General features: G+C 50.4%; 1 protein-coding gene across 3 annotated transcripts in view; it reads left to right on the top strand.

Annotated features, from left to right (window-relative positions):
• The window catches only part of Mast1 (microtubule associated serine/threonine kinase 1), a 37915-nt gene that overhangs the window by 11467 nt on the left and 2552 nt on the right, over window positions 1–23896 (top strand). For all 3 annotated transcript variants that reach the window (XM_075976728.1, XM_075976729.1, XM_075976727.1), the window contains 21 exons: window positions 3477–3555; window positions 4837–4997; window positions 5139–5214; window positions 5363–5572; window positions 8450–8551; window positions 8628–8760; window positions 8827–8894; window positions 12221–12306; window positions 12396–12604; window positions 17397–17535; window positions 17639–17771; window positions 17907–18072; window positions 18152–18253; window positions 18387–18509; window positions 19495–19604; window positions 20078–20256; window positions 20334–20581; window positions 21512–21718; window positions 21925–22154; window positions 22363–22485; window positions 22573–22709. In XM_075976728.1, coding sequence (XP_075832843.1) covers window positions 3477–3555; window positions 4837–4997; window positions 5139–5214; window positions 5363–5572; window positions 8450–8551; window positions 8628–8760; window positions 8827–8894; window positions 12221–12306; window positions 12396–12604; window positions 17397–17535; window positions 17639–17771; window positions 17907–18072; window positions 18152–18253; window positions 18387–18509; window positions 19495–19604; window positions 20078–20256; window positions 20334–20581; window positions 21512–21718; window positions 21925–22154; window positions 22363–22485; window positions 22573–22709 — 3021 coding nt within the window. The remainder of the gene's footprint in view (window positions 1–3476; window positions 3556–4836; window positions 4998–5138; window positions 5215–5362; window positions 5573–8449; window positions 8552–8627; window positions 8761–8826; window positions 8895–12220; window positions 12307–12395; window positions 12605–17396; window positions 17536–17638; window positions 17772–17906; window positions 18073–18151; window positions 18254–18386; window positions 18510–19494; window positions 19605–20077; window positions 20257–20333; window positions 20582–21511; window positions 21719–21924; window positions 22155–22362; window positions 22486–22572; window positions 22710–23896) is intronic.

Here is a 23896-nt window from a genome sequence, read left to right as displayed (position 1 = left end):
AGGGGAGGGTGAGGCAGGGAAGATAAGGATAGGGATCGTTGCAAAGACTGATGAAGGCTGTAGGAGAGATATGGGGACAGAGAATGGCTTCCTGGACAGGGCGGGGAGCCCCTTTCAACAGCAGTAGAACTTAGCTGAAGGAACTGGGAGCCAAGCACGACGCTGGGTTTGTTCTGTGAAGAAAGCGGCCAGAGCCCACCCTATTTGAGTGTGTGTCTATGGTACTGGCCATCCGGGTGCCAGCGTGGGCGTACGCAAGCGTGAATGATGGGCAAATGCATTCGAATGTAAATCCATGTGTGCTGTAGGTTTGTAAACGCACGCTAAAGGAGGACACCCCCGCCTCTGTATCTCTGCGGCATGTGCAGCGGTGTGGGATATGTGTGAGTGTCTGAGGGAGCGTGTGCCCGTGTGCATCAGCGCATGGGTGCCAGTGTGCCTGGGTGAGCTTGCGGTCCTGCGAGTGTATGTCTGTGACAGAGTGTATATGTGACATAGGAGTTCTGGCCCGTGAGCATCAATGGGTGTGGGTATCAGTGTGACTGGATGAGAGTGTAGCTGTGTGGGAGTCTGACTGTCTGACAGTGAATGAAAGTCTCGACTGTGTAGCTGCACGGAGAGGAAACCACGGAGTGTGTGAGTCAGTATGCAACTCTACGTGTATCAGTGTGAGCCCGGCTCCCTTGCGTATATCGCTATGTCAGTGTGTGTCTGCTTTGGCCTGTGTTTGTGCATTAGTGTGTGAGGATGTTTGGGTAATGGACGGGGCTAGGCACGCTCACAACTGCCTTTAACAAGGAGATGAGTGTGGGACTGAGAGCTGGAATTTACTCTTTTCTTTTTAGTTTTTCGAGACGGGGTTTCCCCGTGTAGCCCTGGCTGTTCTGGAACCCACTCTGTAGACCAGGCTGACCTCAAACTCACAGAGATCCACCCGCCTCTGCCTCCTGAGTGCCAGGATTAAAAGCTTGTGCCACTACCACCTGGCTGAAAGTTGGAATTTTCTTTCTGTTTTTCTTTCTTTTTAAAGGCAGGGTTTCCAGCAGCTCTGGCTGTCCTGGAAATTGCTAGAAGACAGACTGGCCTTGAGAGTTGAAATTTTTAAAAAGATTTTTAAATTTTATTTATTTTTTATGTGTGTGTGTACCACTTGAGTGCCTGGTGCCCTATGAGGTCCAAAGAGGGCACCAGATCTCCTGGAACTGGAGCTGTAGGACCATGGAGTCACTTTGTGGATGCTGGGAACTGAACCCTGGTCCTCTACAGGAGCAACCAGTACAGTACTCTTAACTGCTGCCACACCCAGTCTCAACAGTCTGAAGTTTTGTATGTGTTTTGTTTGGGAAAGGGTCTCATACAGCTTAGGGTGGCTACAACTTGCCCTGTACCCAAGGATGATACCGACCTCTGCTGCTAAGATTCTCCTACATCTTTTTTGTTTAATATTTATTTATTTATTTGTTATGCATACAATGTTCTGTTAACATATACACACCAGAAGAGGCACCAGATCTCGTTATAGATGGTTGTGAGCCACCATGTGGTTGCTGGGAATTGAACTCAGGACCTCTGGAAGAGCAGCCAAAGAGTAGCCAGTGATCTTAACCTCTGAGCCATCTCTCCAGCCCCTTCTCCTACATCTTGAGCAGCTGTTTTTGCACGTTTGCCAACAAATCCACCCCCTTTTTTGAGATGGGATCTTACTACTATAGCCCTGTTTGACCTAAGTGGTTTTGTAGACCAAGCTGGCCTTGAACTCACAGAGACCCACTTGCCTCTGTCACCCAAGTGCTGGGACTAAAAGTGAGCACAGTCATTACCAGTCTTGACTTTTTTCTTTACATGTATTCCTTTCTGTACATGTGTCATACACTCACGTGTGTGTGAATGTGTGGTGGTGCCCATGGGGAAGACAGACAACGGTCAGGACTCGGTCTGCTGTAACTACCATGGGTTCCAAAAGCCAAACTCAGGTCACCAGGCTTTCAAAACAAGCTCATTTCCCTACTGAACCATGTCACTGGCCCTTGTTTTGTTTTGTTAAAATTTTAAGACATATATTTTGTTTATATGACTGCCTGTATGTATATGCATCACGCCTGCAGGCTTCAGAAGAAGGATTCATGGGCTGGAGAGATGGCTCAGCCGTTAAGAGCATTGCCTGCTCTTCCAAGGGTTCTGAGTTCAATTCACAGCAACCACATGGTGGCTCACAACCATCTGTAATGAGGTCTGGTGCCCTCTTCTGGCCTGCAGGCATACATGTAGACAGAATATTGTATACATAATAAATAAATAAATAAATAAATAGATTCATTCCCGAGTCCCTGGAACTGTGAGCCAACATGTATGTGCTGGGCATTGAACCTGGGTCTTTTGCAAGATCAACAAGTGCTTTTTTTTTTAAGTTTATTTTTACTATGTGTGTTGATTGTCATGGGTGTTGGGTCCTCTGGAACTGGAGTCACGGACAGACCCGAGCTTTCATGTGGGTGCTGGGAATTGAACCCGGGTCCTCCGGAAGAGCAGTCAGTGCTCTCAACCACCGAGTCATCTCTCCAGCCCCTGTTTTGTTTTGTTTTGAGACAGGGTTTCTCTGTAGTCCTGGCTGTCCTGAAGCTCACTCGGTAGTCCAGGCTGACCTCAAATACTTTGATCCTCCAGCCTCCACTTCTGAGTGTTAGGATTGTCATCATGTACCAGTCTTCTGAGAACAGTCTTAGTCTGTGAACTCAACCAAAGTAGGCATAAGAACATGAGAGATTGTGGCTATACTATGAGAGTGACCGTGGGAACAAGCGTGTATAGATCCAAGTCACTGTGTCACTGGGTCTCTTAGAGGGTGGGGGCCCTTTGTCTGAAAAGATGCCCAGGGGTCTTCTCTGAGAAATGTCTTGTGGGAGTTCTCTGGAGTTAGATACTGGGATTCCAGGGTGTGATTTGTTCATCTTAGCTTCTTTTTATTGTGCTGTTACCATTTTTTGGGTACAGGAGACTGAACCCAAGATCCTGCACATTCTAAGAAAGCTCTCTACTGCTGAGCCACATTCTTAGCTTCCTTTGAATGGGCTTTCCCCAATCCTTCTGTGCCCAATCTGGGGGGCCTTTTGTTTTGTTGTGTTTTGAGACAGGGTTTCTTCGTGTAACAGTTTTAGCTGTCCTGGAACTAGACCAGGCTGGCCTCGAACTCACAGAGATCCGATGACCTGTGCCTGGGATTAAAGTCTTGCGCCACCACACCCTGCTGGGGGGTTGGGTATTTTGATATGGTGATAGTACCAAACAAGGAAGGATTCTGGGGAAGTCCCAAAGATAGGGATTCTTCCTCCACGACCATGGCACCTGGCTTAAATATGCCATCTTTCCCTGAAAGCCTCAGGTACCTGAGGCTCACCATCCCCCACCCCCATGCTGGTTCTCACTCCAGGAGTGAGAGGACCCCTGGCAGAACTCAGAGCAGCTTGTTTGGGTTCCAGGGCGGATGGACGCCGCTGGTCACTTGCCTCGCTCCCTTCCTCTGGCTATGGCACCAACACACCCAGCTCAACTGTTTCAGTGAGTATGTGGAGGGAGACAGATGGGAGGGTGGGGACTGAAGTGACCACATGAAGACCAACAGTCCCAGACTGACTGAGAGGCTGGGTTCCACTGCCCTTCGTGAGTGTCCATTTGTCCATTCACTAGAGGTGACATCTTTCCCCCAGAGCCTCATCTCTGTTCTCACTGCATTTTCCCGAGAACCTACTCATTTCTTGTTATCCATGATGTGCCCAAGTGTCTTTACCTGGCCAAAGTCAGGCCAACATGGCTTCTACCCAGAGTCCATTTGCTTGCACATTGGACACTCAAATCTCTCTCCTTCAATGCCCTTCGGAGACACAGCTCTGATTCTCTTACTCCCCCACTGCTGTGAGGTTTAACAAACGTTGATACGTGATCACATGACTTGGCTAGGGGTATACAGCAAGGCTTCCTGGAAGAAGTGGTTGACACCAGGACAAAGGGTCAGCTTGAATGGGAAGGGGTTGGGGTGAGATGCTCAGGAGGCCAGCAGCATAGGTCAACTCCCGAAGACCTCAGGAAACATAGCACAGCAACAAGTTGAGGGTCACTGTGTCATATAGCTGACTGAAGTGACATGGGCCTGAGATCCCAGCTGGAGAGTCTGAGACAGAAACATCAGGAGCTCAAGGCCAGCCTGAGCTAAATGAGACCTCTGAGAGAGAGAGAGAGAGAGAGAGAGAGAGAGAGAGAGAGAGAGAGAGAGAGAGAAGAAAGAAACAAATTACTGAGGAAATTGGCTGTATTGGTGAAATGTTTGCCTTTCATGCCTGAGGGCCTGGGCTTGATCCCCAGTACCACAAAAGAAAGCAAGAAGGAAGGAGGGAGGGAAGGAAGAAGGAGAAAGAAAGCTAACCGTGCAGGCAAGACTTGGAGCAGAGCAAGTGATTCACAGAGGAATGGCCCAAGCTTGGAAAACAGCTAATGCCAAGGCCCTGGGGCAGAAGCACGTGCAAGGATCAGCAGGACCAGCGGGGATGGAACAGAGCTGGCAAGGGGGAGAGCAGGAAGAGATGATGGCAAGGAGACAAGACCCGGAGGGCAGCATCTTGTGGTCTAGTGGAAGGCCTTGAGAGTATACTATGATGTGCTAGGCACCACGGGATGGTTCGGCACGGCAATACCCCACCTCATCCACTTGGTGTTTTGAGATAGGGTCTCACTCAGTGTAACCGAGGCTGGCCTCAAACTCTGAAGCGCTGGGATCACAGAAGGGAGCCCCAGTGCTGGGTTGCTCCAATGCCGGCTCTGACTCCCCGCTCTCTCCTACTCTAGTCCTCCTGCTCCTCCCAGGAGCGCCTTCATCAACTCCCCTACCAGCCCACGGTGGACGAATTGCACTTTCTGTCCAAACACTTCGGCAGCACCGAGAGCATCACAGACGAGGATGGTGGCCGCCGCTCCCCCGCCGTGCGGCCCCGCTCTCGGAGTCTCAGGTGCGCTGGCACCTGAGAGGGATGGGGTTTTGGTGCACGACCAAGAATCTTCGGCCCTGGGAAAATAGAGTGAAGCGCGCGGGGGTTTGGGGCGTCAGCACAAAGACAGGGTGCTGGACAGAGGGACTTCTTTTCCTGCAGTCCCGGCCGCTCCCCCTCCTCCTACGACAACGAAATCGTGATGATGAACCACGTGTACAAGGAGCGGTTCCCAAAGGTGAGACCCCCTCCCCACACCCCATGACCATCAATTAGCTCGCGGGCACACCTGGGCTCCGAGCTCCCCCTAGCGGTCGGCGTGCGCAGCGCAGGCTCCGGTGACCACAGCCTCCAAGCTCTCCCTGCATCCTTGTACCGCTGCCCAGGCCACTGCGCAAATGGAAGAGAAGCTGCGGGACTTCGCCCGCGCCTACGAACCTGATAGCGTGCTGCCGCTGGCCGACGGCGTGCTCAGCTTCATCCACCACCAGATCATTGAACTGGCTCGAGACTGCCTTACCAAGTCCCGCGATGGGCTCATCACCACCGTCTACTTCTACGAACTGCAGGAAAATCTGGAGAAGCTGCTTCAGGATGTGAGTGTCAAGGGCTTCAGACCCTGTCCACGAGCCGGGCAGGTCCTGCCCTGTTCTTCCACCCGCAAAGTGCACGGAGCCGGGAGAGCAGCGGGAGGCGGAGGCTGGGAGGTGGTTCCCACTCTAGGTCTGATGGAGGAGCTGGAATTTATTTCCTTAGCGGCCTTTAGTTGTTTAAGCAATTGTCACCTTCTCCGATGGCCTAGACCCTCCCCTCTTACCCCTCACTGGAATTGAACCCCATGACCCAGTGGCCTAGAATAATTGAGACAAGTGCTCTATGACTGAGCTACATTTCCAGCCCCTATTTGTTTGTTTCCTTTTTCTTTTTGTTCAAGACAGGGTATCAAGTAGTGCAGGCGGGTCCCCACCTTGCTATGTAGCCAAGGATGGCCTTGGACCCCAGAACCTCCAACTTCCACCTCTTGAGTGTTTGGATTACAGTTTTATGCCACCACTTCCGGTTTATGAGATGCTGGAATGCATCCCAGGGCCTTTGCGTGCTAGGGGAGCACTCTACCAACTAAGATACATCTCTAGTTTGCACTAAGTTGCCCACTGACCGGCCTTCAAATCACTGCATAACCCATGCAGGCCTTGAATTTGCCATTTTCCCGTCTCGGCTTCCCGGTGTCACAGACCTGCAGCCCCACACCCAGGCTGTGTGTAATTTCTAACTCTGCACACACAACACATTCTGTATATCTTTACTTGTCTTCTTTCTTGGTTTCCCTACTCCAATGTCTGGCTCACAGTACATGCTCAACAAATATTACATACGTGTCTCTGGGGGCATGGCTCATTGACAAAGGGTTCGCTTAACATGTGTTAGCCCCAGTTTCTGTCCCTAGCACCACACACACACACCATTGGGTGAACCGACTGTGGCATCACACGCCTGCCAATCAGTACTAGGGAAGCTTAGGTAAGAGCATCTCAAGTGGGGGATGGAGAGATGGCTCAGTGGTTAAGATCAGGCATTGCCTGATCTTCCAAAGGTCCTGAGTTCAATTCCCAGCAACATGATGGCTCACAACCATCTGTAATAAGATCTGGTGCCCTCTTCTGGCCTGCAGGCAGACATGCAGGAAGTACACTGTATAGATAATAAATAAACAAACCTAAATAAACCTTAAAAAAAAAACAAAAAGAGCATCCCAAGTTCCAGGCCAGCCTGCCCTCCATAGCAGACTTTGCCTATGAATGAATGCGGGAATTAATTAATAAATTAGTGGGTATATGAATAACAGCAGACGAGACAGTATCCCATCCAAGTCAAGGATCGTGGAGGGCACTTATTGAGCCCTTCCTCTGTGCTGGGACATGGCTGGCACAGAAGACAAGTATCCCAGTCTTCCTGTGGTGCAAGTGCCAGTTCAGGAACCATGGGAACAGGTCAAGGATCATGGTATCAGCTGACATTTAGGGCTAGGAGGGAAACAAAACAGTGACTGGATGCTCTCTGGGGCTGTGACATGGGAATTGGGACAAGTATAATAAGTAGACGGCTTCTGTGGAAAGAGCCAGAAGGAGTGTGCCCTGAGCGGAGGAAGCAGCAGGCTTGTGTTAGACCTGTCTCCAGTGCTTGCTCTGCAGCTCCCATGCCGTTTAACCTTGTGCCTAGCAGGAGTCGAGGACGGCGAGTTGCTCACTCCTTTCCTTTTATTTATTTATTTTATTTTTTTTGTGGTTTTTCGAGACGGGGTTTCTCTGTGGTTTTGGAGTCTGTCCTGGAACTAGCTCTTGTAGACCAGGCTGGTCTCGAACTCACAGAGATCCGCCTGCCTCTGCCTCCCGAGTGCTGGGATTAAAGGCGTGCGCCACCACCGCCCGGCTTTTTTTTTTTTTTTTTAAAGATTTATTTATTAAGCATACAATGTACTGCTGGCAAGGAAGGCACCAGGTCTCATTACAGATGGTTGTGAGCCACCATGTGGTTGCTGGGAATTGAACTCGGGACCTCTGGAAGAGCAGCCAGTGCTCTTACCCCCTGAGCCATCTCTCCAGCCCCCGGCTTTTTTTTTTTTTTTATTTTGTTTTTAAAGATGTGTTTTTGTATTTTCTGCATATGGGTGTTTGGCCTACATGTATGTTTGCGCATGAGTATGTATGTGCATTGCCCACGGAAACCATACTCCCTTGGAACCGGAATTGCAGAAGGTTGTTGGTGCTGTGGGGGTACAGGGGATTAAACCTGGCTTCTCTGCAAGAGTAGCCACTGCTCTTAACTGTGGGGCCATCTCCAGCCCCTCATTCTAATTTTAAATTTTACCTATTATTTTTATGGGGGACACACAAGAGGACAACTTGTGGGAGTCACTTCTGTCATGGTTCTGGGAACCAAACTCAGGCTATAAGACTTGCACAGCAAGTACTATAACCTGCTGAGCCATTTCCCTGACTGCCACCCCCACCCCAGTGTGTGTGTGTATTGAGGATAAAGCCCAGGTAAGCAGGCCCTCCTCTGCCACTGACCCACATCTGAAGTTCCAAGATGTCTGCCCCACTCACTTTAATAAACGTAGTCTTGGAAGAATGGTAGGGTTGGGAACCCCCCTTGAGCCCACAGTAGGAGACAGCCCTACTCCCCAAAGATGTCCTCTGGCCTCCACGTGTGGCACACACCATGGTACACACATTCCTACACCCTTGTGCCTCACACATACACAAATAATAAATAGCCATCCCTTTGGACAGGGTCTCTCTTGCTGTGTAGAGCAGAGCTGGGCTTGCACCCCCAGCTCTCTTCTGGAATCGGGACAGTAACAGCATTGCGGACTCTGTGCAGCCCCAGAGCCTGGGGAGCCGGGTCTGAGAACGGAGGCCTGGCTGAGCAGTTGACCCGTGAGCCCCATTCCCTCACTTCCTTCGCTGCAGGCCTACGAACGCTCTGAGAGCCTGGAGGTGGCCTTTGTCACTCAGCTGGTGAAGAAACTGCTAATCATCATCTCTCGCCCTGCAAGGCTTCTGGAGTGCCTGGTGAGGGGCTGCTGGAGGGCTGTGGGGGATGGGGTGGCCCTCGGCGGGCACAGCAAGCTAAGTCCATCTGCCCCAGGAATTCAACCCGGAAGAGTTCTACCACCTGCTGGAGGCAGCCGAGGGACACGCCAAGGAGGGCCACCTGGTCAAAACTGACATCCCCCGCTACATCATCCGACAGTTGGGCCTCACCCGGGACCCCTTTCCAGGTGTGCAAGGGGCCTGAGGGGGCGGGCCGAGCAGTGGGGCAGCGGCTCACACCCACCTCATTCTAGATGTGGTCCGCCTGGAAGAGCAGGACAGCGGGGGCTCCAACACGCCTGAGCAAGACGACACGTCCGAGGTGAGCTGCAGCCAGAGCTTGGCGCTGGGCCGGCCAGGGGCTGCGGGGCGGCCTTGGTCTCACACTGCGTCTCAGTTTCCCCATCAGTGCGATAGTTCTTTCTCCACGTGGTAGCGCGGAGCCCAGAGCCTTGTGTGAGTGCTCTGCTGCTGAACTCCATCCTCAGACTTCTTGTTGTTTCTTATCATTATTATTATTTGTGTGTGTGGGTACACATGGGTGTGGGTGTCCTAGAAGAGGGCATCGGATCCCCTGGAACTAGATTAATAGGCAGTGGTAAGCTACTTGGCATAGGTGCAAAGAGCCAAACTCAGGTTCTCTGAAAGAGTAGCAAGCACTTGGATTGGCTGAGCCATCCTTTCAGGGCATGTGAGTGTGTGTGTGTGGAGTGTGCGCACGCGCGTGCATGTGTACAGGTGGAAACCAGAGATGGTATTTGGTGTCTTCCTCAATAAGTCTCCGCCTTGTTCTCTGAAATAAAGTGTCTCACTGAACATAAAGCTCACCAGTCAACTAGGCTGGCTCTCCAGTGAACTCCACACATCGGCTGCCTCCACCCTGCCCAGTGTTGGGGTTACACACGGGCACCATTGCCAACTCAGATGATTGCGGGGAACTGAACTCGAGCCCTCATACTTGCACGGCAGGCACTTTATGGACTTGAGCTATCGCCTCAGACCCAAGACCTCACATTTTAAAAACAGGGTCCCACTATTTTGCCCAGGCTGGCCGAGAACCATGAGTATACTGTTCCTCAGCCTCCCAGGTACTGCTGGACTATGTCACCTTTTTTTTAGTTTTTTGTTATTGTTGTTTTTTTAGCTTGTTTTTTTTTTCTGTTTTTTTGAGACAGGGTTTCTCTGTGTGTCACAGCCCTGGCTACCTTGGAACTCACTTTGTAGACCAGGTTGATCTTGAACTCACTAAGATTCACCTGCCTCTGCCTCCCGAGTGCTAGGATTTAAGGCATGCACAACCATCACCCTGCTAGTTTGCCGTGTTTTTTTTTCGTTTTTGCTTTTAATATTTATTTATTTATTATGTATACAATATTCTGTCTGTGTATATATCTGCAGGCAAGAAGAGGGCACCAGACCTCATTACAGATGGTTGTGAGCCATCATGTGGTTGCCGGGAATTGAACTCAGGACCTTTGGAAGAGCGGGCAATGCTCTTAACCACTGAGCCATCTTTCCAGCCCCTAGTTTGCCGTTTTTTAAAAATTGAGATTTGCCAGGTGGTGGTGTAGCACACCTTCAATCCCAGTACTCAGAAGGCAGAGGCAGGAGGAGCCATGTGAGTTAGAGGCCAGTCTGTTACACAGAGAAACCTTGTCTCAGTAAACAAACAAACCAAAAAAAAAAAAAAAAGGAAGAAAGAAAGAGAGAGAGAGGAAGGGAAAAAATTGAGGGTAGGTATGGCGGCACTTGCCTTTAATTCTAGCACTTGGGAAGTAGAGGCAGGTGGGTCTGGGAATTAGAGGCTGGCCTGGTTCACATAGTGAGTTCCAGGACAGCCAGAACTTGTATAGAGAGATCCTGTCTCAAACAAACAAAGCTCCCAAGTTAAAAGCAAATAAATAACTAAAATGCTTGGGATGTAGGGACTAGCATCCAGAGAGCTAGCTTAAAGGTTCAGATTAGAACATTTGGGGCTGGAGAAATAGCTCAGTGGCTGAGAGCACCGACTACTCTTCCAGAGGACCCAGGTTCAAGTCCCAGCACCCACATGGCGGCAGCTCACACTGTCTGTAACTCCAGTTCCAGGGCTTCTGACATTCACTCAGACACACATTCAGGCAAAACACCAATGAACATAAAATAAAATAAATTAAATTTATATATTTGAAAAAAGAACAGAACACCTCTGCTCTTGCAGAGAAACTGAGTTCAATTTTCAACACTCTCATTGGATGGCTCAAAACCATCCGTAATTCACATATAAAAACAAATCTTTACAAATATTGAGGTGGGTTGTTGCTCTGTTGCCTTGACTAACCTCAAACTCCTGGGCTCAAGTGAACTTCTGCTTTAGTTTCCCCAGTATTTGAGACTGCAGATGTTTGCAAAATAGCAGAAGTCACCAACTGAACCACTTTTTCTGTTTGCTGTTGATTTTGGTTGTGCTGGGAATCAACTGACCTCTAGCCCCCCTGTAAACATTGTAGCATGCTTGCACTACTGTCCAGCGTGACTCTAGCTAGCTACGACTTCTCTTTCCATTGCCAAAAAGAAATCTCTAACATACTGAATGCCACCCAGTTCCCTCCCTCAGATCCCAGGGACACTGGTTTATCTCCACCTCTGGATTTGCTCAGTCCCTCTTCCTCTGTTATTTGAGACAAGGTCTCTGACGTAGCTAGGAGTAACCTGGAATTCATTATGTAGCCTTTAGCTTCTGTGCCTCCTGTCTCACAGGTGTGTACCACCACACCTGGCGGTCCCTTTTCTTTTTTAAACATTTTTATTATATTCAGCTTCTTAAATTTTTTAAAGGATTTTTAAAAATTATTTATTATGTATACAATATTCTGTTTGCGTGTATGCCTATAGGTCAGAAAAGGGCACCAGACCCCATTACAGATGGTTGTGAGCCACCATGTGGTTGCCGGGAATTGAACTCAGGACCTTTGGAAGAGCAGGCAATGCTCTTAACCGCTGAGCCATCTCTCCAGCCCCAGTTTTTTAAAATTTTTAAAAATTTATTTTATTGGGCTGGAGAGATGGCTCAGAGGTTAAGAGCATTGCCTGCTCTTCCAAAGGTCCTGAGTTCAATTTACAGCAACCACATGGTGGCTCACAACCATCTGTAACGAGGTCTGGTGCCCTCTTCTGGCCTGCAGGCATATACACAGACAGAATATTGTATACATAATAAATAAATAAATATTTTTTTTTAAAAAAATTATTTTATTTTATTTTATTTTATTGACTAGGAGGGGATACATGCCACAGCATGCATATGGAAGCAGGGGACAAGTTTTGGGAATTTGTTTTCTTCTTTCATCCTGTGGGTCCTGGAGATGGGACTCAGGTTGTCAGACTTGGTGGCAAGTCCCTTAATCCATTGAGCCATCTTTCCAGCTCCCAACTTCTAGCAACATTTTATCTATGTGTGTGCTATTCTGATTAGCGACTTTGTAGGTTTTCTGCCTTTCCTAATAGCCAAGTTAGGAATGCTTTACCAGAGAAAGTTCTGGTTCAGGTGGCACCTTTGTTGCTTTCTCCCTGTGCAGACTGGATAAAGGGCTTATTCATGCCTTCTGTTCCTCAGTTTCCCCATGTGTAAAGGTGGTGATGACGATGATCTTGCACTTTGCCCTGCAGGGTCGCAGCAGCACCTCAAAGGCCAAGAAACCACCTGGAGAGAGTGACTTTGACACTATCAAACTCATAAGCAATGGTGCCTACGGGTGAGCCACCCGGGGCTCTGGCGGGGGGAGGGTGGCGGAGGCCGGGTGTCTCGGAGGTGATGGCCGGTCCTCGCTCCCTTCCCCCGCAGGGCCGTCTACCTGGTGCGGCACCGGGATACAAGGCAGCGCTTCGCCATGAAGAAGATCAACAAACAGAACCTGATCCTACGCAACCAGATCCAGCAGGCGTTCGTGGAGCGCGACATCCTCACGTTTGCGGAGAATCCTTTTGTGGTCGGCATGTTCTGCTCCTTTGAGACCCGGCGCCACCTTTGTATGGTCATGGAGTATGTGGAAGGTGCGGCCACCTCTGGGGCATTTCTGCGCCAGCCAACGTGGCTGGGCCACCCTCTAGATCCAGGGTCACCCCTTAGATCATATGCTTGTTTTCCCAACTGTTTGCTATCCTGTTCTTGATCTGTCTGCCCATTGTGCCCATCGCTTATTTGGCTTGATTTTTGTTTTGAAACAGGGTCTCAATATGTAGCCTAGGCTGACCTCTAACTTTGTTTTTCCTTCTTCCTCCTTCTGAGTACTGGGGCTCATTATGGTATTTATTTGTTTAGGAGTGAGTTGGGGGGGGTGTACAGGCTTAGCTGCTTTGAATTCTATTGGTATGTAAATACGCCCCTCAATTTGTATTCTATATTCATCTTTTCATCAATTCATTTATTTTCACCCATTCATTGGAGCACCTGGTTTTTTTGTTTGTTTGTTTCTTGGGGGTTTTTTGTTTTGTTTTGTTTGGTTGGTTGTTTTTTTTATTTTTTAGTTGTATTTTCATTTTTGTTTCTTGGCTTTTTGTTTTGTGTTTTTTCGAGATAGGGTTTCTCTGTAGCTTTGGAACTAGCTCTTGTAGACCAGGCTGGCCTCGAACTCACAGAGATCCGCCTGCATCTGCCTCCGCCTCCCAAGTGCTGGGATTAAGGGCATGCACCACCTCCGCTCAGCTTTGTTTCTTGTTTTTAAGATTTTATTTATTTATTTATTATGTATATAGTGTCCTGTGTTCTGCCTGCATGTATGCCTGCACCCAGAAGAGGGCACCAGAGATCATTATAGACAATTGTGATCACATCCATCCAATTCTTCCTTCCTTCCCTCCCTCCTTCCCTCCCTCCTTCCCTCCCTCCTTCCTTCCTTCCTTCTTTCCTTCCTTCCTTCCTTCCTTCCTTCCTTCCTTCCTTCCTTCCTTCCTTCCTTCCTTCCTTCCTGTCTTTCTTCCTTCCTTGTCTTTCTTCCTGAAATACTCTTCAGTGTGTAGCTGACACTGACCTGAAACTGGGACCCTGTTCCATCTCCTTCCTCAGTCCCCAGGTAGCTGGGACTAGGGGTGCAGCATCCTCCAGCCTCCGGGTAGCTGGGACTAGGGGTGCAGCATACCCCAGCCTCCAAGGAGCTGGGACTGGAGGGGTGCAGCATCCTCCAGCCTCCGGGTAGCTGGGACTAGGGGTGCAGCATCCCCCAGCCTCCGGGTAGCTGAGACTAGGGGTGCAGCATCCCCCAGCCTCCGGGTAGCTGGGACTAGGGGTGCAGCATCCCCCAGCCTCCGGGTAGCTGGGACTAGGGGTGCAGCATCCCCCAGCCTCCGGGTAGCTGGGACTAGGGGTGCAGCATCCCCCAGCCTCCGGGTAGCTGGGACTAGGGGTGCAGCATCCCCCAGCCTCCGGGTAGCTGGGACTAGGGGTGCAGCATACCCCAGCCTCCGGGTAGCTGGGACTAGGGGTGCAGCATCCCCCAGCCTCCGGGTAGCTGGGACTAGGGGTGCAGCATCCCCCAGCCTCCAAGGCGCTGGGAGTAGAGGGGTGCAGCATCACCCATCATCCCTTTCACTTTCCACATGTTTGTCCCTCTACAATTCTGCTTTTTTGGGGGGGTTCTGTTCAGGCACACTCCTCATTGGGGGATTCTAGGCACTGACTCTCCCGCTGGGCCATGTCCACAGCCCTTCATAGGTAGAGGAAGTTCAAGGCCAGCTTCAGCTATGACTTAGTTAATAATAAATATTATCGTAAATAAAATACCATAAATAAATTAACTAAATAATTACAGTATTAACTAACTAAAGCTCATATTTTACATCATCATTCTTGCTTTATATTTTACATTTATTTTCCATTTTTCTCTATTTCTGAAGCGTGTTGGAGTTTGAACCCAGGACCCTGTGTGTGTTTAGTTTCAGCCCCAGCCATTCATCTATATTTTCCTATCTTATGTAATAAAGAAATATATCAGCTCACTTGATGGAAAGGTCTGTGCCCCCTTTAGGAGTGGCTGTATCTAGGTGCTGCTCTTATCAAGCCATTGGCCATCACACAGCCCCGCTTTCTCGTGCACATTCTCTCCTGATATACCCGACTGTAGCAAGGCTGCCTCCCAGCAGATTCCGTGCTATGGCCAATGTTCCTGCAAAAGAACATAAACCTCCTGCATATTGACCTAGGTACCCTGCCCTGAGTGGCAGCCCCCCCCCCCAGTAAGAAAAAGGGAGAATGGCTATCCGGCAGATTGAAATACTGATATTCGAGGAGGGATGTGGTTCAGTAGTAAAACATCCTTCTAGAAGCCACCATTAGGGGCTGGGAGTGTGACTCAGGAGTGGAGTGGTTGCTGAGCACGCGCAAGGCTCTGGGTCCCACCTGCGTCCTGACTAATAACACTCCTGGGTGGAGGCCAGGAGCCTACATTTAAAAACCTCTGTCCCGGAGTGGGTTTCCCTCCGTTGGGTTTGTGCGGCCCTCCAGTCCCGCCTTCCTGCCTTCCTCCTAAGCAGCCACACCTGCTCTTCTTCCTTAAATGAAAGAACTGTCAGCTCTGAGTAACTTGCAGGTGGCAGAGGTGATTCCGCTTTCCCAGAATGCCGCCTGAGAAATCCAGAGGGAACAGAGTGGGGTGGAGCAGTCTCCTGCTGCTCTTCCCGGGGGAGGAAAGGCTCTGCCAGCTGGGAGGGCGGTGTCCCAGTCACTGATCTGGGTACCAGTGTGAGTGCTGGTCTGAGAAGTCATTCCAGAATGTGCTTCTCCTTCTCTTCCCTGCCCACCTTACCTCAAGTTTTTGTTTTTTATATTCTGACAGACTTCTTTTTTTCACTTTTTTATTGATATTTATTGAGCTCTACATTTTTCTCTGCTCCCCTCCATGCCTCTCCCCTCCCTCTTCAACTCTCCCCCAAGGTCCCCATGCTCCCAATTTACTCAGGAGATCTTGTCTTTTTCTACTTTCTACTTCCCATGTAGATTAGATCTATGTAACTCTCTCTTAGTGTCCGCATTGTTTAAATTCTCCGGGATTGTGGTTTGTAGGCTGGATTTCTTTGCTTTATGTTTAAAAACCACTTATGAGTGAGTACATGTGATAATTGTCTTTCTGTGTCTGGGTTACCTCACTCAAAAAGATGTTTTATAGCTCCATCCATTTTCCTGCAAAATTCAAGCTGTCATTATTTTTTTCTGCTGTGTAGTACTCTATTGTGTAAATGTACCACATTTTCCTCATCCATTCTTCAATTGAGGCGCATTTAGGTTGTTTCCAGGTTCTGGCTATGACAAACAAAGCTGCTATGAACATAGTTGAGCACATGTCCTTGTGGCACGGTTGAACATTTTTTGGATATATACCCAAAAGTGGTATTACTGGGTCTTGAAGGTTGTTTCCTAATTTTCTGAGAAATCACCACACTGACATCCAAAGGGGTTATACCAGCTTGCATTCCCACCAGCAATGCAGAGGTGTTTCCTTTACCCCACAACCTCTCCAGCATAAGTTGTCATCAGTGTTTTTGATCTTGGCCATTCTTACAGGTGTAAGATGGAATCTCAGAGTTGTTTTGATTTACATTTCTCTGATGACTAAGGATGCTGAACATTTCCTTAAGTATCTTTCAGCCATTTTAGATTCCTCTGTTGAGAGTTCTCTGTTTAGGTCTGTACTCCATTTTTTTTTATTGGATTATGTGTTCTTTTGGTGTCCGATTTCTTGAGTTCTTTGTATATTTTGGAGAACAGACCTCTGTCTGATGTGGGGTTAGTGAAGATCTTTTCCCATTCTGTAGGCTGTCATTTTGTCTTATTGACCGTGTCCTTTGCTTTACAGAAGCTTCTCAGTTTCAGGAGGTCTCATTTATTGTTTCTCTCAGTGTCTGTGCTGCTGGGGTTCTATTTAGGAAATGGTTCCCTGTGCCAATGCATTCCAGAGTACTTTCCACTTTCTCTTCTATGAGGTTCAATATGGCTGGCTTTATGTTGAGGCCTTTGATCCATTTGGACTTAAGTTTTGTGTATGGTGATAAATATGAGTCTATTTTCATTCTTCTACATGTTGATATCCAGTTGTGCCAGCACCACTTGTTAAATATGCTTTATTTTTTCAATTTGATATTTTTTGCTTCTTCATCAAAGATCAGGTGTTCGAATATGTATGAACTGATATCCGGGTCTTCTATTCGGTTCCATTGGTCCTCCTGTCTGTTCTTATGCCAATACCAGGTTGTTTTCAGTACTGTAGCTCTGTAGGAGAGTTTTAAGTCAGGGATTGTGATGCCTCCAGAAGTTCTTTTATTGTACAGGACTTACCTCCAGTTTAATAAATATGGTTATACTTTTCTTACTATGAAAAAAAAAGCCAGGCACACGCCTTTAATCCCAGCACTCGGGAGGCAGAGGCAGGCGGATCTCTGTGAATTCGAGACCAGCCTGGTCTACAAGAGCTAGTTCCAGGACAGGCTCCAAAACCACAGAGAAACCCTGTCTCGAAAAAAAAAAAAAACTCTGACCCTAAAGGTTCAATTCTCAAGAGGTCGAGTCATGCTGTCTTTGATTCCAAACAAAACTCACGATCATCAGCTTCCTGCCTGAGTCAGACCTGAGTCAGAGTCCTTATGTAGAAAGGGGGCTGGTCATACCAATGCCAGAAGATGGCTAATAGCAGGTGAGCCTAGGAGAGTGCAGCTCTTTCCGAGACTGGCTCCATCCCTAGACCTCAGTTTTCCCCTTCTGCAAATGGGTACAATGGAAGTAGAGACACGGTGCATGCTGTGTGCTTGGTTTTGGGTGCAGGGTGACCCCCCTTTGAATCCCTCCTCTGACTCTCAGGTGGCGACTGTGCCACTCTCCTGAAGAACATTGGCGCGCTGCCCGTGGAGATGGCTCGGATGTATTTTGCAGAAACAGTTCTGGCCCTTGAGTACTTACACAATTATGGCATCGTGCACCGTGACCTCAAACCAGACAAGTGAGTCTTGACCTTTATTCTAACCCTTTCCTGTTCCTTGGGAGACGCAGGGGCGAAGGGAAAGGACTCACTTTTGAAACCTGCTTATGTCCTGTGCCTGCAGCCTCCTCATCACCTCCATGGGTCATATCAAACTCACGGACTTTGGCCTCTCCAAGATGGGACTCATGAGTCTCACAACCAACTTATATGAAGGCCACATTGAGAAGGATGCCCGGGAGTTCCTGGACAAACAGGTGTGTGGCGGGCATGGGGGTCACCAAGGGTGGAGTGACCTGGAAGGACCTTAGGGGCCCAGGCCTGGTGGGGGGCACAGCTCTCCCTTGAGGCCCCTTCTGTGGCCAGGGCACAGGCTGACCGCCTGCCCCCAGGTGTGTGGGACCCCAGAGTACATCGCGCCCGAGGTCATTCTGCGCCAGGGCTACGGCAAGCCAGTGGACTGGTGGGCCATGGGGATCATTCTCTACGAGTTCCTGGTAGGCTGTGTGCCTTTCTTCGGGGATACCCCAGAAGAGCTCTTTGGACAGGTCATCAGTGGTACGTGCCTCCTAGGTGGGTAGGTGGGACTGTGGAAAGACGGGCAGGCTGGACCGCTCAACTTCCCTTCGCTTTGCAGATGACATACTGTGGCCTGAAGGGGACGAGGCTCTGCCCACAGATGCCCAGCTCCTAATATCTAGCCTCTTGCAGACCAACCCCCTGGTCCGACTTGGGGCAGGTAAGAGGCCTTCTGCACAGTCCGCTGAGCCTGGGAAGCAGAACTGGTCCAGCTGAGGCCTGCGGTGGAAGGTGGCCTGATGGGCTGGGTGGCAGGGTGGCCGGGCAGGCTGTCAGGGGTCTCCTGCCCACAGGTGGGGCTTTTGAAGTGAAGCAGCACAGTTTCTTCCGAGACCTCGACTGGACGGGGCTGCTGCGGCAGAAGGCAGAATTCATTCCCCACCTAGAGTCAGAAGATGACACCAGCTACTTTGACAGTGAGTTGGGGGTAGGGAAAATGAGATCTAAGAGGGCTGGGACAGGGTCCATCTGAGGTGTGTCAGGATAAAAAGGCTGAAGCTGCTCAGGCCTCAGGGTGCAGGCCAGTCCTCCCAGCTATTAAGAAGGCTTTCTGTGTTACAGAGAGTTCAGGGACAGCCTGGGCAATTTGGTGAGACCCCATTTTAAAATAGAAAGTGAATCTGGACATTGTGACAAATGTCTGTTATCCCAGCCCTTGGGAAGCCGGGCTACCTCGAGTTCAAGGTGATCCTCAACTACCTCTCAGGTTCAAGGCTACCTTGGCTACAGTAAACCGTTTTGAAGTTGGGCATGGTGGCACGCGGCTTTAATCTCAGCACTTGGCAGGCAAAAATGTAGGTAGATCTCTGTGAGTTCCAGGCTAGCCAGCCATGGCTACATAATGAGACCCTCTCAGAAGGGTAGTGGTGGGGCTGGAGAGATGGCTCAGCAGTTATTCCCAGCACCCAACTCACAGCCAGCTGTAACTTCAGGCCTAAGGGGATCCAGCATCCACTTCTGACCATCACGGGCACCAGGCATGGGTGTGGCGCCGTGACATACATGCAGGCAAAACACTCAGACACATTAAAACAAAACAAAGGTGAGAAAAAGCTGGGAAGAAGGTTCAAGGGTTCAGAGTCCTTACTACCCGTTTGGAGGACACGGGTTCTGTTTCCAATACCCCGTGCGGGAGGGTGGGGATTGGTGGAAGGCAGGGGATGCTCAGAAATGTCTGTAACCCAGTAGGGAGCAAGATCTGTAGTAGCCTGAGGTGGAGTCAGGGTGCAGGGTGCTGTAAACGCAGATCTGGTAGTTTGACCTCCTCCAGACTCGGGAAAGGCAGAGAGATTTGGAGAATGGGGGTGGGGGAGGCGTCTAGGGGACGAACCTGGAGCAAATTGGAGGGGACATGGCGAGGTCAAAGTCTGGCTAGGCTCTGAGGAGGCGGCGGTTCTCCAGCCCGTTCGGACAGGTATCACCATGTGAACTCCTACGACGAGGACGACACCACCGAGGAGGAGCCCGTAGAGATCCGCCAATTCTCCTCCTGTTCTCCGCGTTTCAGCAAGGTGCGACAAGGCGGGCTGGGCTGGAAGGCCTGTGGGCACCAGGGTCCCAGGCACTCAGGGTTCTCAGTTTGGAAAGCTGCAGAAGGGGAGCTAGGGAGTGGAGAAACCTTGTTAGGGTGGAGGGTGGGGCTCTACAGGGCAAACCTTTGCCACTGGGCTGGCCTGAGGATGACCGCGGAGGCGGGGCAACGCTGTGCAAGGTCCAACCAGTACTGAGCAACTGGAGGGATGCCTGGCCCAGCCTGGTGCCCAACGGACAGGAGCTGTGGAAGGTAGAGAGCACAACGGTCAGGGAGCTGGACCGGGAGGGTCTAGAACAGGCAGGCTTGACTTTGAGGGTTCTGGAGGGCAGAACTGCAGGGAATTGTAGAATTGAGCAGACGGCGCCCAGGGAGGACAGAGCGCGGTTGCAGAAAAACTGACTGGATGTCGCGCGAAGACGGACTCAGCACCTCCCACTCCTTGGCTCTTAGGTGTACAGCAGTATGGAGCAGCTGTCGCAGCACGAGCCCAAGACCCCTGTATCAGCATCAGGCGCCAGCAAGCGGGATCCAAGCGCCAAGGGCCCAGAGGAGAAGGTGGCCGGAAAGCGGGAGGGACTGGGTGGCCTGACTCTGCGTGAGAAGACCTGGAGAGGGGGTTCCCCGGAGATGTAAGCAGGGCTATAGAGGGGCTCCAGGGCGGGGCCGAATGGGAGTGTCCCTTCTGATCTGGCCGCCCTCTGTGCAGTAAGCGCTTCTCAGCGTCTGAAGCCAGTTTCCTGGAGGGGGAGGCCAGCCCCCCGCTGGGAGCGCGCAGACGTTTCTCGGCACTGCTGGAGCCCAGCCGCTTCAGTGCCCCTCAGGAGGACGAAGATGAGGCTCGACTCCGCAGGCCTCCTCGGCCCAGCTCCGATCCCTCTAGCTCACTGGATACGCGCCTCACCAAAGAGGCAGCTCAAGGAGAGGGCATTTCTATTCCTGGAGACCCGGAGGCCTGTGAGTGCCTTCTCTAGTTCCCCAGGGACCATCTATTGAGCATCCAATGACTGTACGTGGTACAGTGTATGCAAGATCCCACACACTGGACATGCACCTGCCTGAGGGTATTACCACTGAGAGAGCTTACCAGGGTCGGTGAGGCTCAGTGGGGTGCCTGGGGCTATGGCTTAAGACCCAGAATTTAGGCCACACAACAAAACCACAGCTACAAAACAAAGCTACAGAGAAACCCTGTCTCCAACAACAACAACAACAACAACAACAAAGCCGGCCAGTGGTGGGCACGCCTTTTAATCCCAGCACTGGGGAGGCAGAGGCAGGCGGATCTCTGTGAGTTCGAGACCAGCCTGGTCTACAGAGCGAGTTCCAGGACAGGCTCCAAAGCTACAGAGAAACCCTGTCTCGAAAAACCAAACCACACCAAAACAAAAAAGAAGTGTAGTTTGGAAGAGCTGGTAATTCTACCACTGAGGTGGGGATGAGGCGAGTGGGGGTTGCTAGCTTAATTTCCTTTTATAAAGATCACTCGGGGGCTGGAAACATATAGTTCAGTGGTTAAGAGCACTTGCTGCTCTTTCCGAGAACTCAGGTCCAGTTCCCAGGATCTGAACTATAGGACCGCTCACAGCTGTTCACAGTTTCAGTTCCAGGGAGGCAGGTGATCTCTGTGAGTTCAAGGCCAGTCTGGTCTACACAGTGAGTTCTAGAATAGGCAGGGCTACAAACTGAGACCCTTTCTCAAAACAAACAAACAAATAAATAAAAACACTCACTATCCCAGGCTGTCATTCAGCCAAATGGAAGGCTGGTGCTGCTCTCCAGGGCCAGAGGCTGTACCACAGGGCCTGTGGCTGTTCTGTGCAGCATACGGAACAGGAAGAGTACGTGAAAAGCCCCTCACCTGATAGCTCTTGCTCTCTCTTGCAGCTGAGCGCTCACACTCAGGTGACCTGTGCCCACCCTCCAAGGATGGAGACCCATCAGGTCCCAGGGCCACCAATGACCTGGTTTTGCGAAGGGCCAGGCACCAGCAGCTGTCTGGAGATCTTGCTGTGGAGAAGCGACCTTCTCGAACTGGGGGCAAAGTTATCAAGTCAGCCTCGGCTACCGCCTTGTCCGTCATGATTCCTGCAGGTGAAGCTGGGCCCCACCCGCCAGGGAAGGGGCTCCCTGCAGTGGTGATTGGCAGGTGCACCTGCCCTGTCTCTGGCCCCTTTGCTGTCAGGATGGAGCAATGAAGAACCTGCAATGGGGCTTTGACTTGGAAGGCGTGAACGACAGACACTGGGGTGGCACTGTCAGGTTGGTCCTGATCTCTCACCGTTGTTTTGTGTCTGCAGTGGACCCACACGGAGGCTCACCCCTTGCTAGTCCCATGTCCCCTCGATCTCTCTCCTCCAATCCATCGTCACGGGACTCTTCACCTAGCCGGGACTACTCACCCGCTGTCAGTGGACTCCGTTCCCCCATCACCATCCAACGCTCAGGCAAGAAATACGGGTTCACGCTGCGTGCTATTCGTGTCTACATGGGCGACTCAGATGTCTACAGTGTCCACCATATTGTGTGGGTGAGTCTCACGAGCTGGGGAATGGGGGGTGAAAGGCAGGATAGTCTAGGTGAGACTTCGCTCTCTCTCTTAGTTCTCTAATCTCAGTTTCTTCGTCCGTGCAATGGGGAGAATAATGCCTACTTCATAAAGAGCCAGAGCAAATAGTGTGGAGCTTTCTTCCTTTTCCACCCCCCAATCATGCCCCTGTGGGTTTTCCCACTTACAGCACGTGGAGGAAGGGGGTCCAGCACAAGAGGCGGGGCTCTGTGCTGGAGACCTCATCACGCACGTGAACGGTGAGCCTGTGCACGGCATGGTGCATCCCGAGGTGGTGGAGCTGATCCTCAAGGTGAGTGGAAAGGAAAGGCGTCCACGGAGGGAGGGTGGAACAAGACCCAGCAGCCTCTAACCAATGGGTTTCCCTCCCTTCTCCCAGAGCGGCAACAAAGTAGCTGTGACCACCACACCCTTTGAAAACACCTCCATCCGCATTGGGCCTGCCAGGCGCAGCAGTTACAAGGCTAAAATGGCTCGTAGGAACAAGAGGCCTTCCGCTAAAGATGGCCAAGAGAGGTGGGCGGGACCATGAGTAGTTTATTCTGCTAACAATGGGTGGTGCGGGAGATGCTAGGAACAGAAGGGAAAGTGCGGTGGGTAGGAAGGGAAGGGAAGACTGCCAATCAAACCCAGGCTGGGAAAGTAGGGGGGAGCCCGGGAAGGAAACTATTTAAAATAAAAGCATTGTGGATTAGCCCTTGATCAGGTTAGACCTGATTCAACAGGATTTGAGAGGGGTTGAGACAAAAGATTACTACTGGCTGGGCAAGGTGGTACAGGCCTTTAATTCCAGCAGTCCCCAATTCCCAAGGTTCAAAGACAGTGTGGTGGCAGAGACAGGCTGATCTCTGAGTTCAAGGCTAGCCTGGTCTTGTTCAGGACATATGTAGAGAGATGCTGTCTCCAAAACAAAACACAAACCCTGGTTCCAGGATAGCTAGAACTGTTACACAGAGAAAGCCTGTTTTGAAAAACAAAAACAAACAAACAAAACCCAAAACAGCAACAACAGCAACAAGACCGAGCCACCTGGAACACAGTTAAGCAGACCATCTGGCTGGGGGCGCCCCTGTAATTCCAGCTCTCGGGAGGCTGAGGCAAGAGGACCTCTGGATGTTAAAGGCCAGCTTGAGCCTATGTAGGATGGGAAGGAAAGAAAGGAAACACAATCAAGCATTATTCAGTGATGGAAGTGTCACGACAAATGCATCTTTACTTCCTCACTTCCAGGATTTCCTCCCGTGAAAATCAGCTCACCTGGGAGGTCACTAGGCCAGATAGTCATGTAGGACTAATACGGTGTGGGATTTGCAAATGTGGTTATATTATGGGGCATGGCTGTAAGTTCTTCTCTTATACATCGGAAGGGTTAAGAGAAAGGGTGGGACCAGGAGTTCTGGTGTGTGTGTGTGTGTGTGTGTGTGCACACACATGTGCTTGCCCTGTGGATTGAACCCAGGTCTTCATTCCACAGAGTCACCTCCCCAGATCCAAGAGAAAAGTTTGTTTATTTAAATTTTAAAAAAAATATTTATTTATTATGTATACAATGTTCTCTCTGCGTGGATGCCTGCAGGCCAGAAGAGGGACCAGGTTGTAAGCCACCATGTGGTTGCTGGGAACCGAACTCAGGACCTTTGGAAGAGCAGGCAATGCTCTTGACCGCTGAGCCATCTCTCCAGCCCCTGTTTATTTAAATTTTA

This window comes from Microtus pennsylvanicus, chromosome 6 (genome assembly GCF_037038515.1).
Source record: "Microtus pennsylvanicus isolate mMicPen1 chromosome 6, mMicPen1.hap1, whole genome shotgun sequence".
Taxonomy (NCBI): domain Eukaryota; kingdom Metazoa; phylum Chordata; class Mammalia; order Rodentia; family Cricetidae; genus Microtus; species Microtus pennsylvanicus.
This window is presented reverse-complemented; position numbering and strand designations above follow the sequence as displayed.